Source organism: Aspergillus oryzae, chromosome 1 (genome assembly GCF_000184455.2).
Source record: "Aspergillus oryzae RIB40 DNA, chromosome 1".
Taxonomy (NCBI): Eukaryota; Fungi; Ascomycota; class Eurotiomycetes; order Eurotiales; family Aspergillaceae; genus Aspergillus; species Aspergillus oryzae.
In genome coordinates this window covers 2281549-2296855 of record NC_036435.1, presented here as the reverse complement: position 1 = coordinate 2296855, position 15307 = coordinate 2281549, and the positions used below count along the sequence as shown (strand labels likewise).

At 48.7% G+C, this 15307-nt stretch overlaps 5 protein-coding genes across 5 annotated transcripts; 3 read left to right on the top strand and 2 right to left on the bottom strand.

The window, feature by feature from the left end:
• Positions 1 to 1530: 1530 nt before the first annotated feature.
• On the bottom strand, positions 1531 to 2815 carry AO090005001548 (Eisosome component PIL1/LSP1 family protein; the record flags this gene model as incomplete). Its single annotated transcript, XM_001818406.3, has 4 exons — positions 1531 to 2138; positions 2202 to 2385; positions 2442 to 2575; positions 2698 to 2815. The coding sequence occupies 4 exons, from the start codon at positions 2813 to 2815 to the stop codon at positions 1531 to 1533; spliced, it is 1044 nt and encodes a 347-aa protein (XP_001818458.1).
• Positions 2816 to 3453: 638 nt separating this feature from the next.
• On the bottom strand, positions 3454 to 7333 carry AO090005001549 (ssDNA endodeoxyribonuclease RAD2; the record flags this gene model as incomplete). Its single annotated transcript, XM_023236993.1, has 2 exons — positions 3454 to 3510; positions 4190 to 7333. The coding sequence occupies 2 exons, from the start codon at positions 7331 to 7333 to the stop codon at positions 3454 to 3456; spliced, it is 3201 nt and encodes a 1066-aa protein (XP_023089412.1).
• Positions 7334 to 7768: 435 nt separating this feature from the next.
• On the top strand, positions 7769 to 11362 carry AO090005001550 (tRNA (34-2'-O)-methyltransferase regulator RTT10; the record flags this gene model as incomplete). Its single annotated transcript, XM_023236984.1, has 3 exons — positions 7769 to 7786; positions 7840 to 10566; positions 10616 to 11362. The coding sequence occupies 3 exons, from the start codon at positions 7769 to 7771 to the stop codon at positions 11360 to 11362; spliced, it is 3492 nt and encodes a 1163-aa protein (XP_023089413.1).
• A 1308-nt stretch (positions 11363 to 12670) lies between these two features.
• Positions 12671 to 13093, top strand: AO090005001551 (uncharacterized protein; the record flags this gene model as incomplete). Its single annotated transcript, XM_023236978.1, has 1 exon — positions 12671 to 13093. The coding sequence occupies one exon, from the start codon at positions 12671 to 12673 to the stop codon at positions 13091 to 13093; it is 423 nt and encodes a 140-aa protein (XP_023089414.1).
• Positions 13094 to 13850: 757 nt separating this feature from the next.
• Positions 13851 to 15116, top strand: AO090005001552 (putative cellulose-binding GDSL lipase/acylhydrolase; the record flags this gene model as incomplete). Its single annotated transcript, XM_023236974.1, has 5 exons — positions 13851 to 13954; positions 14004 to 14086; positions 14146 to 14395; positions 14416 to 14716; positions 15039 to 15116. 5 exons carry the CDS (start codon positions 13851 to 13853, stop codon positions 15114 to 15116), a joined length of 816 nt encoding a protein of 271 aa, XP_023089415.1.
• Between the last annotated feature and the right edge of the window lie 191 nt (positions 15117 to 15307).

Genomic DNA, 15307 nt, shown 5'->3' with positions numbered 1-15307 from the left:
TGCAGGCGAGAGGTATACAGGATATATGAATCACACACAGGATCCAGGACACAGGCACATTCGAGCAAATTGGGTTTGTGTCTTGAAATATATATGGGGAGTGTTTTCTTGAACATACATTCGCAAGGGACTCGGAGCTCATCAGGCTGCAATGTTTGCCTTGCTCTTTTTTTATCCTAGGGCTGTTCTATCTTGGCGCTTGTTACGGAGTACTGGCTACTACGTTTTGAATAGTGACTACATACATATCAGGCTTCAGCTTTTCATCTTTGGACAAGAGATCCAACCGCAAAAACAGTATTGTACTCTACTACAATCCACGGGTCGCCTTTGTAAGTCTCTGAAAAGAAAAGAAAAAGAAAAGAAAAGTACCGTAGGGAGCAGATATGTCCTCTAGAATCAATAAAAACAAAACACCCCCAGAAGTGATCATCACCCTCGACCGAAGAAAAGCGGTCGGTCGAAAGTGTAGAATCCGGGGAACAACAAAAGCAACGAATGGAGCATGGGCGTTGACATCATACTCGTCGGCTATTCATGGTCCAGAAGGAAGTTCCGGGGCGGCTAACGATAATCAGTACCGAAACAGTCCACGATCACGGGGACGTACGGCGATAGTTGAGTTTCGAGTTGTCTCGAGTTGAAATAGTCACGGGATTGGCATTTCCATATGATATCAACTGTCCTTGACGTGTTGAGTTCTCTCTATGTTTCTGATAATCTTTGGTACGTCTAGAATGGGAAAGTTAAGGGGACAAGTTGTGTTGTATGTCTGCTATGTATGTACTTCGTCTGTCGTCGATGTTCTTATCGCAGACGGGCTGCCATAGTGATCGTCCGCTATGTTACTTGATTTGGGACAGATCGACGCCAATGTCCAATCGGTGATACGTAGCAAAGGCCCGCTTTAACGAGTGGAGTAGTCCCTGGCTTTACAGCGTCATCCGGAACCATTCCGATACTTGAAGTGTACGAGACATTAGCTTGTATTATGAACTTCTACCTGAAAAGAATTAATTACTATTCCTATCCTGAACAAACCGTTACACCAATTCAAATCACTATAAGAATATACTGTCGCACATAGTATGGTATTACATTATTCAATTAAACACAATGACCCCCCCCCTCGCCCGACAGTCTGACCCATGGTATCACAAAGATTCCGGTCTCTCGTTTCTTTGCCCCCTCGGTTCGTTTCTTCGGTCAGTATAAACATCGTTCTTCATCCGTGAATAGTAAGAGGGCCATGGCATCATCAGCCGGACTCGAGGCGTACAACTGCCAGAATGGGCATCTGGATACAATCTTCTTGTCGGGTAGGTGCCCGTCGAGGGTTTGAATTAAGAGTAGTAAACAACACATGGGTGGTAACATGAACAGAGATGAAATCACGACAAAACGACAACATCACATCAAGCGGGACTTCAATCCGGAGTATCACAAGGATGAAAAGACGAGGACTCGGCAGAAACCATCAACATATCATACCTATACCGATGTTGATGTTTGTGGCTGCAATTGGCCGCCTTAGACGCTGACAGGCTCGCGTTCTTCTTCTCGACCCCGAGCCTCTCCGTCCACGGTGCTAGCGACTTCCTCACCATCTTCAACGTAGGTTGGGTGCTGGTCAGCAGGGACCCACGAATCCCGATCGCCCCTCATGGGCTGGTCCTGAGTAGAGAGGTCGACACCATCGCGGTTCTTGCCGATAGCCTCCCGGCGACGCTGAGATAGGGTGCGCGTGCGCTGTGACACGTCGGACTTGACGGCGGCCTTAGAGGTAACCCAGTTGGCAAGTGCCTCTTCGCAGTCCTGAATGATAGCCTTGCTAGCATCGTATCCGTCGTACGAGGCGCGAGTTTCACCAGGGGTGACTGGAGTATCGTCGATGAGATCCAGAAGGTGCTTGCCGTAGCCAGCGATGATGGCCACCTTCTCGCAGTGCTCACGGAGTGCATCGAACTGGTACTGGAAAGCTGCCTTGAGCTTCTCGCGAGTGATGTTGGAAAGCTGAGCCTCGGCTACGAGGGACTCGGCTTCTGCGCGAACCAGCTCTTGCTCGAGAACCACGATCCGAGGAGAGTTTGGGTCCTTGTACTTGAGCTTGGCGATCTCATCGGTGATCTTCTGTTTGCCTATATAGTTCTTCGTGAGAATCTCTCTAAGCTAGGGTACTCGAACAACGAAGATCAACTTACGGTCTCGGCTGGGCTGAACGGAAGCTTCAATGTTGCGAATGCTCTTGATGGTGACACGGTACTGATCATAACGGTCGACATAGAGGTCTTCCAACTCTCCGATTTCATAGAGCAACACGCCGATCTTGTCCGTGATGTCGGACACATCTTCGTCACAGTTCTCACCCCAGATGGACAGTTGTTGCTGTGAGCATGTTAGTTGGCATTCCCATGATTCATGTGCAAATCTCTTCCACGTACAGCGGTCTCCATACGCTCCTTGGCTACCATTTCCATGCTGCGCATGACATTCTTCTCCATCTTAACGAGCTGGGAGAGCTTCCTTGCAAGATCGGGTCCGAATGCGCCGGCGGCATTCTTACGGAAGGCATGGCCTGGGCCAGTAGGTATTGTCAGCACCATTTGCGCAGCAGCTTCCAACGCTGCAGGGGGGGCTGCTCGCAAGGAGAAACTTCCATCTGCCGCGAGACAGCCGGAGGAGCTCGGACACACTCACCGAAGCCGCCTTTCCCAATCCATCGGTTTGTCTTGGTCGTGGACAACGGCGGAGGCGGATTCTCAATCTGCGATGCGGTGGGCATGCGCGATTGGCGCATGGAATAGGTGCGATGCATAGCTACGGTTTGTATGGGAAGCTAGATGCAAGCGAACGAGACGAAAGGATAACAGAGAAATCAGAAAGAAAAAAAGTTTGGGCGAGATCGTCTGAAAATGGATGATGCGGTATCTTTGAAGGTTCGCTTTGCGCAGGAGTGACGTGTACCAGTGGGCGCAACGGGATGCGACGGAAGGGCGACGAGAGTACGAGGGGAAGGAACTGCAACCGGACCGGACACAGGGCCTGTGTACGGGAAGGACGAAAATCGTATACCTAGGTCAAACTGACCCAAGGAACGGTAGATGGGACTTTTTTCTGGTTGAACCTCTTTTCCTGCCTTCTCTTCCCCCTTGATCCAAGTGTGAGAAGAGCAGTGGAGTTGGATGTTGCAACAGGAGAGACGGCTGGTGACGTCGAGACTACTCGGGAGGCTAACCCGATTCGGGAGATCACGTTCGGCAGTGATGAACAATTTATGACGAGGGGTTTTCTCAATTGACAAATGATTTTACATGAACAAACAGTTCCAGAGGATCGTCTTTCTGCACGGGGGGAAGGAATCCGCGGGGGAGGAAAAGGAGATCTTAAAGCTTGGGCGAAACGCTACACCAGCTGTTTCAATGATCATCCAGAGCTAAGCCGTGATCTGCGACGTCATTGCGACCCAAAAAGCATCTTTTTCAATTTCACTGATGTCATCGATTCCCGTCTCTGAAAAAAAGAAGTTTTTTTTTTTTTTTACTGTTCCCAACGTTGAAGAGATGAAAATCTCAAAAAGGATGTCATCACACAGTTAAGGTTACCTTGTCCAGTAGAAATTTTCTTTATTTTGGTTCATAAACAAGGTGATCGACGACTACATATCATAGCGTTCCACCCGACATGACATGTCTTGCAACAGTGTGTACAATCACGCACGACATGCGATATGCGACTAGGAATATAAGGTTAATTTTAAATTCCAGATCGAGGTCAAATGATCGACTGTCTCCGCATTAGGGATCGTCGTCAGATCGCATCGCGAGGTTCATACGTACTTGTGCGCCATCTATAGTGCATATATTCAAGCTTCTATTACATAACAACCTGGGACGGAGAAAGGAAATAATAATAATAGTACTAATCATTACTTCTGTGTAGTGGTTCGCCGGGTCCTTCGTTTCTTTCCGGTGACATCATCACCACTCACATTCTCCTTAGTCTGGGCACTCCGTTTAGTGCCCGTACTTTTTTTCCCCTGTGGAGGTTGGGAGGAGCCAGTGCTTTCCGACTGCTCCACTGGGTTGGTCTCAGCTCCGGTACTTTGCGCAGACTGGACTGCCTCGCTCCCGGCTTCTTGTCGAAGTCGGCTAAATGCTTTTTCCATTCGGCTCTGGCCTCCGCTGCGAACACGCGGTGCAAAAGCACCCGCCCCTTGAGGCCCCTGGAAGAAAGCTGTGATGTTAGACTGCGTACCTTCCTGCTCTCTGCGGTTCATGTCGCGGATTACTGGCACCAGAACCTCATCGGTTCGTTCCTGACTCCATCCGATCGTCGCCATTAGAAAATTGCGCAGGCCATGTAGATCGGGAACCCCCCACTGGAAGGGGGATGGATCCGAATCGACTTCGGGTTCGAGATATGCCACATCAACCTGGCTATTCGGGAAAGAAGGCGACAGGAAAATCTTAGAAGCCTGCTTCCTGAACTTCTTGTAAAAAGCAGCATGCTCCCCATCGGATAAGTTCATTCCCATTTGAACTTGGGTCCACCAATCACGGAACTCCTCCAGGTTAGAAAACTCTGTGAGAATTTCCAGCGCTGTCACAGGTCCAATGCCCGGTATACCTTCTGTATAATCACTGCCAAGTAAATGGGCAAAACTGATAAGTTTCCTTCGATGAAGGGCATATTCTTTTTCCAAATCAGAAGTTAGATAGCATTCGACAAATTTCCCTTGGTTGAACATGTTCTTATAGACGCGTGTGCCCCCAAACAAGAAGATATCGCTATCATCAGTGATGATGCCATCCACGAGACCCAATGCCACTAGCTCTGCACATTGAGCCTCGGCTTCCATTGGTGCAGTAATATAGGGCAGGCCAAACAGTGTTAGGAGTTGCTGGCACTCAGAGATCATGATTTGAGACACTTCATCCGCGTCTCTGCGGTCCTTTTTCTGTTGGGATCGCAGTTGTTTGAGCTCCTGCTCGTAATCAAATGTATTTTCGGTGTGCGACGTAGAGTTCAGCGTAGCCGCGAATCGGACGTGCTCTTCACCTTCAGCTGCCAGCTGTCGCATTAACTCCTCATCTTCTGGGTCCGAAAACCCATCATCTTCCCCAATGATATCTTCAAGCTCATCAACTTGATGGCTTTGTGACTCCATCTCAGGAACGACAGTGCCGGTTATCGCCTCTTTTGGGTGTAGTTCGACATCTTCAAATTCGGGAGATAGCGACGGTTGGGTACGCAACAAATCTGCCTGCTCATCCCTACTAGCCTCTATATCATGGGAAGTAGATGGTTCATGGGCAGTCTCTGCAATAGAGGCTCGTCCAGGGATGTTGGTAGCTTCAGCACCTGCCGTAGGAATTTCACGGATGACAGCCGTAGTATCCTTTCTCGGATTTTCTGTCTTGTTCAGCGTTTGTGTAGCCCGAGGCTGTCTGCACTCCTCGGAGTTCGCTTCCAAGTCAATCACCTCATCTGAGCCAGGAAGCATATCAACATCAATTACTTTGGGGATTTGGTGATTTTTCAGGAAAACATGGTTCGGAGTCATGGTGCTATCCCGATGAATTTCCAATGGGCTATCATCATTATCGGCAATGAACTCGGCAGTCGAGCTCCCTCCAGAAAACCAAGGTGGTAACGGTTGTTCGGCTTTCGTCTGCTTTGCTGGTTCTTTTTCGAAGCCGCCAGCATGCTGATCGAGCTCTTCATGCTGGGGATTTTTCGTTTTAAAGGGCTTGTCAAGCTTGATAGACTCAAAAGGAAGAGGCCCATCAAAAGGATGATTCGGGACTGGGTCTTTCTTTGTCCTTTTCGACTGCGCCAATGCAGTTGCAAAGTCTAAGCCGTCATCATCGCTTTCAGGACTGAAACTTGGTGTGGTTTCCTTGAGCGGAGCTAGATGAGCACTGCTACGATTGATCGAGATGTCCGGCATGTCGTTATCATGTTGATCCAGAGGAGACGTGGGTCTCAGGGACATTTCTATCGCTTTCTGAAGGCCCTCGTCTTCATTCTCTCCATCCATCTCAAATATTTCATCAATAGCACGACGTCCATGGTGATGTGGTCTTTCGTGCACATCCTCTTGCACGAAAAGAGAGTCATCTTCGTGGCTCTGTGGCAGACCTTGAGTGACCCTTCGCTCAGTGTTCTCCTGCATTTGCTGTCTGATCGAAGCATCGAAGATGCCTTCCCGAAGGAACTCAAGTTTGGGAAGTCGGTTGAGGCCTTCTATGGGTACATCCTCAAAGCCCCCATCGTCTTCCGAATCTTCATCCTTCTCTGGAAAGATTTCTTGCTTGCCATACTGGTCGACATCGATAGGTTTGTGCTCCCGCCCTTCATCCTTATTTCCTACGACACCCAGTGCCCAGCCACCTTCCACGGCATTGTCCTTGACCAACACATACTCCTTACCGCGCTCTCCAGCAATCCGCTGGCCCGAGTTATAAAAAGCATCTTCACCGTTCATGCCGTTGATATTCATCAGACGTTGAGTAAGGTCATTTCTTTCTTTCACCCTCTCAATTTGAAACTTTGAGAAGGCCATACGATCTGGAAACATGTGATCAAGCTGCTCCTTAGAATAACCCATGCGCAGCCGACTCCGTAGTCGCGCGGCATTCAGGATATTATATCGATCCGTGGCAGGAAGGCTCATGAAAAATGGGCTGTCGAAATCGATCTTGGAGAAGTCGTATAGGTTAATGTCTTCGCCTCTATAGAACTGCTTTGCATATTCCTCAAGTTCTTCGCGAGACATAATCCGCGGATCATTCGGAGCTCCCATCTCTTCCAGTGAAACATGTAAATCCGGAAGATGGTAAGCATCCTTTTTCCTGAACGACCGAGCTTGGCGCTTCTCTTTCTCGGTCATACCAGCGTCTTCGACATATACCGGATTATCCGGGACTTCCTCTTGCTCTCTGGGCGCTCCATCTCTGCGTCTAGCTGCCTCTTCCTCTGCAGACCTTTGCAACTGCACCGCAAGCAGCTTCCCGGCGGTTCGTACAGCATCCTCTCTGCGACCCTCCCGTCGTTTCTTCCTGCCAGCTATTGTTTGTCTTTTAAGAATCGGTGCACCACCGTCAAACACGAAGACTGGCTTTATTCCGAAGTAAAGCAGCTTACAGATGCGACGGAAGAAGCCAACGACATGAGAATTACGAAGGGCATTCCCTTCTTTATCACGTACAGCTTTCAAGAACTGATATATCCAGATCGAAGCATCAACCGCTAGGCGCTTCTTATTCAGTGTCTCTACTTTTATGGGCCGCGCGCAAGGTTGCAAAACGGTCCAAAGCCCATGGACACCCATGCTGACCTAGGAATGGCGGATCTAAGGTTGCGTCATAGTAGTACTCTCGACGACATGACCTTGTGACAGACTTATAGGCCAGACCATGAGCAGTATACACGGTCACAAAGGCTAACGAAAGTCGACAGCCCAACCGGTGGGACAACCCTCGACACTGCGATAGCCAGAGTTGATAAGTAACTCCCTCGGCTCGTGTCGCCACTGCGTTGACACGAGAACCGCGATATCACGTGCTCAATTATGCCTCATCTGGATATTTGCCTAAGGCGAGACTTGTGTATTACATAATCCGCCTCGCTATCGATAGAAATTCTGGAAATTTGGAAATGATAATCGAGGCATGTGGGGAAGTGCTGCTGTACAAATTTGAGCGTCAGGAAACTTTTCATTCAAAAATTCATAGGCCTACAAGCCAATGTATTGTTCCTTGCACCAATGCATCTACCGCTCGAGGTTGGTGATCGATATTCAGTACCGCACAATGCAACCGCTAATCCCACCCTTAGCACATAGATGTCTGCCTTCCAGTAACTGCATTGAAAGCACTTGATTTGGGAGATGCAAGACTTATTCTGCAAGGACAAGGGCCTTATTCTCGGTTGATTGATGATGAGAGTGGCAAAATATTGGCCGAATTAAAGACCTTCAAACGAAACAACGTTCATGAATTCATAGTTCTGAATCAGAAAGACGAGAAAACGGGTGATTCATACGCGCAATTTCTGGTCTGGGGAGGTGAATCGTTGAGAGTTATCGACTTGTATTTTGCTAGAAGTGAGGCTGTTGAAAGCCCTCAAGCGTCCTTAGTTCCCATCAGTGCGGAATATCTAGCACCAGATTGGATTCTGGCTGGGTGTGCCCCCGACTCCACAAATGGGGTGGACAGAGCCTACCTGGTGACCGCCCATAATAGCCTTCTTGGGCTTTATGTGGTACATGGAGGCTCGTCGATATATCCGAAATCGATTCATCTTCAGCAGCTCGTGGCTGGAGTCAAGTCTATTCTCTATTCAGCTGATACTATATCATGTTCGGCATCGCACGTGTTGATTGCTGCTGGAACCGTCTTTGGGGAGGTGATAGTCTGGTCTTGCTTTTTAGATGAAAGTGTGCATCTTAGTCCCAGTGCTGTTGGCTCCATCCATCATTTCTTCACCGGCCATGAGGGATCTGTTTTTGGGGTTCGGATATCTCCTGCAATTGCCTCCTTGCCTGGTCGCTCCAGTGGACGGTTCCTGGCGAGTTGTAGCGATGATAGAACAGTCAGGATATGGGATATCTCAGACTGTGAGCATGCATCCCCTAACGATCCTTCAGCCTATTCGACGGATGGCTTCGAACTTCGAAGCACCGGCTTTGGTGGAGCAGCTACTGGCGATGGCCTTGGCTCGGAATCTTGTGTGGCAAGTGCCTTTGGTCACAAAGCTCGGATATGGAGTGTCAATTTCTTGCCTACAAGAGCTGATGATCAGTCTAATATGAGCCTACTCTCACGTGGCGAGGATGCAACTTGTATAGTTTGGAATCTCAGTTGGGAACCATCTTCATATCCAGGGCCAAAGTTTAGTTTAGGTCAAATCTCTTCATGGCATAACCATACCGGAAAGCATATCTGGTCTTTATGCTTGCGCAGCACTGCTAAGGATACAACGGTGTATACTGGTGGTGCCGATGGTGCTGTAAAAAGTTTCAAGATAGAGGTGAATGAGGAATGTGCGGTTGTTTTGCCGAACAGAAACAACAGCATTACTGCCTCAGCTGGTCCGGGAATATCTCAATCTAGGGTCGATAAATCAGTTAGGGCATTCACCTTTGTTACACCAGAGCATTTCCTAACAACCACTACACGTGGCGAGGTACAGGTTTGTTGGGTCAGCCCCGAGACTTCGACTGAGAAGATCATTCTCAAGGAAACACTGTTCCATGAAGAAGATCTCTCGTCTTATTGTGCCATAGCTTCCCTGCCACAGTGTGGCATTGCGCTTTTGGGCAATGCACAGGGATTAATCCGACTGTACAACCACAACACCAGATCACTGCTCAGGATTGTCGAAAGTGGCCCAAGGCCATTGGTGCTCTTTGCCCTTGATTATAACCGTGGTGCTTCCGATTCGCCTGAGACCCTATCCTTCATCTCATCCCATCAGCAACAAGACCATTTGAGTCTAATCAAGATATCATTATCAGAAGGCGAGGTATCGCAAATTGAGACCATAACTCTAGCACTTCCTCACAGTTTCGGAGTAACTTGCGCTTCCTTTGTTTGTGGCAACCGATTGGTGGCTCTTGGAAACGCATACGGTTCCCTTGTTCTATATCGTGTTGCGAACACGATGCCTATTCAGCAACCCATCTGGAATCGTAAGATACACTCTCGGGAGGGTATCAGTCATATATCATCGTTTTCGTCACTTTATGGAGAAACCAGCCCGTCCCTCAATTATTTCTTGACTTGCGGTCGATCTGGAGTCTACTGTGTCCACGAGGTGAAGGCCGAGGGAGATTCACAAAACTTGGCTACTGTTCAAACGATCCATCGCTCCAATGCTACTCGGACCATTGAAATAGAGGGTGCTTACATTGACCGACAATCCAAGGATCTTATGTTGTATGGGTTCCATGGAAAGGAGTTCGTTTTGTGGAACGAGACCACACAATCCGAAATTGTCAGACGCTTATGTGGTGGTTCGCATCGAAGATGGGCCTTCCAGCCCAACCCAGAGGAACCTGGGTCTGGCTTGTTTATATGGATCCAAAAGAATCTCAATGTTCTTCAAACCCGGGGTGATGCTAACCGTACTCTACGTGCGGGAGGACATGGAAGAGAGATCAAGGCTATGGATGTAGCCCACTCGGCAGATGGCCCTCTCTTTGCAACTGGGGCGGAAGATACTATCGTGCGGATTTTTGCACCGACAAAACCACACGAAGAAAAGCTGTGGGGCTCCTTTAAATGTCTGCGGGTACTGAAAAAGCACCAGGTCGGACTGCAGCAAATCCGCTGGTCAAAGAAGGGAAATTATCTCTTCACAAGTGGTGGGAGCGAAGAATTCATCGTTTGGCAGATTCGCTCGATTCCCTTGTTTGGACTTGCGACAAATGCAGTAGCCTCAGTCAGGGATGATCCGTTCTCTGATCTTCGAGTGACCAGTTTTGATGTGTTGCAGGTGGATGAGAATAGCTCGGATGGCAACTTCCTGTTCTGCCTGGTATATTCTAACTCTACGCTTAAGGTAAAGTTCTGTGGCCGTTGCTCTCTGATATCATTGCTAAATCTTGTAGATATTCCACTATTCTTCGACGGTTGATGGTGGCAACTTCACCCTACTGGCAGAGGGCACTTATACAAGCAACTGCCTCACCGAAGCATGCTTCCTGCTACGCGGCTCCTCCCTGAGCTTATTAACGGCCTCTACAGATGGATATTTCACATTCTGGAACTTAACCTCGGTCTTAGAGCCGTACTATACCATCTCTTCGGCTCTTCGCCTAAAACAGCCCATCGGCACGTTTTCAATTACCCCAGAGAACATCTCATGCGAAAACAGATACCAAACCCATTCGAACAGTATCAAATGCCTGGAGCTTACTCGCCTATCGGATGCAGTTTCTCTTGTTGTTGCAGCCGGTGACGACAACGCACTGACGCTCTCCCTTCTGAACACGAACTTCACGAGCACTGAGGCTGGCAATGCTACCACAATAACAATCCCCGACGCCCATGCAGCATGTATCACAACGGGCAAGATACTCATGCAACGTCAATGTCAGGACAAGGGAACAATGCGGGCTGTTATTGCTACTTCAGGTAATGACCATCGGGTCAAGATCTGGTGCGCCGAGGTAGATGTCGAGAAGAAGGGAGCGAACGCAGTCCAGGTTCAAATGATAGCAGATAGATACAGCTCGGTAGCAGACATATCATCCCTGGGTCTCATCTGCGAAGAATCTGGAGAGACCAAGCTTCTTGTCTGTGGTGTTGGCATGGAAATGATGGGCATCCAACTGCCTTCACTTGTGCAACCTTAGTTACGATGTGATGTTCGCTTGGATTGGATGCAGAGAATATAGAGTTTCAATATTAAGTAACTCAGTTCCCTAATCAAGTATAACTACTCACTGGGATAACATCAGTGGATAAGCAGAAGTTGTCTTGTGAATGTAGGTGACAACCAGAGTGAGCACGCCGAGAACACATTCATGTCGCCGCAGCGATATACTCACAAACATGCAAGCATCTGTTGAACTCCCTACCAAACCCGTCTCACACCTCACCACATTGCAACTCACTTCACATCAAGATGCAGTTCTTGAATTTGCAGCAGAAATACCATGCGGTACGCCTGGAGCTCATCACACGTTGGCGTATATGTAAACAAGCATGCCGCCAAATATTCAGAAAAGATGAACTCTCAAGCCCTAGCATCTCAGTGGTGGGAATGGCCACACAATATGGTACCACTCTTCTTCAGCGAGATTTTCTCGAGGAACTTCTATCTCGCCATTGTCGTCATTCTCCCGCGTAAGGCTAATTTACAGTCACCCTTTCCTGTCTATGGTCGCTGGCTAACTTGCTACCTAGAGTATCGGAAACATTGGATCGCATCGAAAGATCTGGTATCAAGCAGTTGTGCAGCGTCCTTCCCCTGGATGATCCAATATGGTCCCAGCAGACGTTACCCACGATCGCAGATGCCGACGCTCTCTTCAAGGAACACGCCATCTCACTAGTTTGTCGTGCTGCAAAGGGTGCCATTAGAGAATGGGGCGGCTCTATGTACGACATAAGTCATGTCATAGCTGTGACAAGTACTAATACTGCAAACCCGGGATTCGACATCACATTATGTAGCACGCTTGGCCTTCGTCCCACAGTCCATCGCACTCTGCTGTATGGCCTCGGCTGCGCTGGTGGGCTTTCAGCTTTGCGCATTGCCTATGACCTTCTCGCAGGAGCGGCTCTTCAGGGCTGCCGGCGCGAGCTCTTGTTGTTTCGTGCGACTTACCGACACTCTTTGCTCGTGCAGAGCTCCACCGTATCAACGTGGACCAGGAAGTGGGATTTGGGATGTCCCGATTCAGCGACGGTGCGTCTGCGGTAGTGCTCACTAACTGGATAGGCCCCACAGTACTCGAAAGAGGCCCTATCTGGAATTTACTCGGCTTTCGAAGCGTGATAATCAAGGAGTCAGAGGGTTACAGCGAGCTTAGCATTGGACCTTTTGGTATGTACATCTGTTCCTCGACTGCATGCCAAGTCCCCAATGATGCATATTCTATTTTCTCAACTCGCGGTTTGCCTAATGAAATTCTCGTCACCAAGGGTTTAAAGCGATCATGTCGACTTTCATCCCCAGACTTGTTTCTTCTGAGTTGCTTTCCAATTTCACGGCACTCATCAACTCAGTTCCAGGCCTTCGCTCTGATAACACTCGTGACTTGCCGAACTCGTACAATTGGGCATCAGATTTCCCAGGTCGTTCTGCCTTGAAATTTGCTCAAGGAGCATTGGATCTCAAGAAGTCCAACCTGTCGCATAGCGACACAGTCTACAGGTCTAGGGGCAGTACGATTTCCTGCTCTGTTCTAAACATCCTCAATTATATGAGGCATCACGGGAAAGGAGGTGATTATGTTGCAAACGGACGAAATAAGGTCATAGCGTTGGCAATTGGACCAGGGGTGATATTGGAGATGGCGGTTCTGCACAAAGCCTCCACAGCGGACCTGCGATATGCGGCACATTGCTGGGAGTGGTGAATACTCTAATCACGAGAGCAAGCTTTGTGACTGCGCTCTGTTGGTCGATCATGTCTTGTATTGGTTTTGGGGTTTCCGAGTTACTAGCACTTTCAATTCAATCTCATCCAGCTGATGAATATTACCTATAGTGTCCTAGTCTCGAAAGCAGTGGCTTTTCCCCCGCACCGAAGGTATATTCTAACCTATTGACAGCGAAACCCCCCGCTTTATTTCTGCAGCCGATAGCCTGGCTGGGTGGATGAAGCTGAGGATTATATGCCGTGACCAAAACGGCATAGGGTCCGAACCCCACTGGCAGTTGAAACAACGTCTGACAACTCGGGATGCAATCCAGAATGGTGATCTTCACCTCTAATTTCCCCCCGGTGTAAAGAGAACATGTTGCTTTCTTCAACGCGCTACGTCTCGGTGAATTTATTTCCGGCACCAGACGAGGTCCATACATCCAGAGAGGAATTCCGGGTAAATGGAGCTCTGTTCCTCGGCCGCCGATGGACTCCACCCATTGGTGCTGAATGGATAACAACTGATTCTCTTCAAACATGTATTCCTTAATTATTATTGATTGAGGGTCCCTGCCACGTTTCCCAGTGGAGTATCAAGTTAGGTTTACTGGACCGTGAGTATGCGTATATATATATAAAAGCGTGGACGGAGACCCTCCGATTCTGCTAGAAAGAGGGGTTGTTTCAATAAGCTACTATAGTGTTCTTTGCGAACAGTATCTCTCTACCGTACTAACCGTGTCTCTACTATGAAGCTTCTCAACTCTTGGCTCATGGCAAGTGCCATCTCCACGGTTGCTGCGCGGCCGTGGCCGAGAGCTGCAAACACGACGAGTACTTACTTCTTTACATTGTATGGAGAATCTCCTCACGACCATTCTAGACAACTAACTCTATGCAAGTGGCAACTCATACACGCAAACCGGTTTCAGCACCACCGGAGAACAGCCATCTCCTTCGAACCCCATGGGAAATCCCGCCTTGGGTGAGTGTCAAATAGCACACCAATCGTACATACCATGCACATATTGACGCCAAGACCAGGAACTGGCACCACCACCGGGGGTGAGAACTGGGTGGGATATCTGACGACGGCGCAGAATGCGTCCCTCGTCCTCTCTTATAATCTGGCAGTGGGCGGTGCGAGCATTGACAATTCGCTCGTTCAGGGATCCACAGACGTGGACCTTGCTTCCCAGGTCGACATCTTCGACGAAACATACAGCAGCAAGCCGGCTTCTGCGCCCTGGTCGGCGGAAAATTCCGTCTTCGGGTTCTGGATTGGTATCAATGAGTATGTTGTTCTGTGTTCAGGAGAAACCCGTCTGAAACTGGCCCCGTACTCACTGTTGAGCTCAGTATCGGAAATGCATTTTACAACACCGATGCCGATACTTTCACGCCGCAGTTGATCGCTCGGCTTGCTTCCCTAGTGGAGCGAATTTACAGTGCTGGAGGCCGCAAATTCCTTTTCCTCAATGTGCCTCCTACGAGCCGAAGTCCCATGTTCATTGATCAGGGCAATGCCACTGTTGAGCAGCATGCGGCGTATTTGGCCGTTTATAATAGAAATCTCGAGGCAATGGTGGATGGGTTCAAAACCAACCATACAGACGTAAGTAAAGTCACGGGGTGTTAGTCGCATTCGAAGACTGACCGACCCTGTTGCTAAAGGTTACTGTCGCATACTACGACTCTTGGTCTTTCATGACAAAGATCCTTGATGACCCCACAGACTACGGTTTTCCTGACGCCACTTGCATCAATGACGACGGCACCTCCTGTATCTGGTGGAATGACTATCACCCGTCTGCCAAGTATCACCAGCTCCAAGCAGAGGATATGAAGAAGGTTCTGCAACCTTTGGGGGCGTGGTAGCGTACGGGATATCCCTTGTACATAAGCTTATTAGTTTTGACCTGATGTGTAAATGAAAGAGTGTATTGAGCATTGTTGCCGTCCTCGTGGTAGTATCTATCGTTGTATCTCTACGTAGAAGAGTGTTCCTTTGTTAATTGAACTTCAAGACAGGACATTGATAATCTGTTTTGATCTCCCTTGACAGCGTTTACACATGTATGACTTGGACTATCATACGAGTGATCCTTGCATATTCTCGTTTCAGGCCAAGTCAAAAAATATCGTCACGATGCATATGACATTGAATGCTGCGAAGGACAAGAAAAAACCAGAAATATGCAAGCAA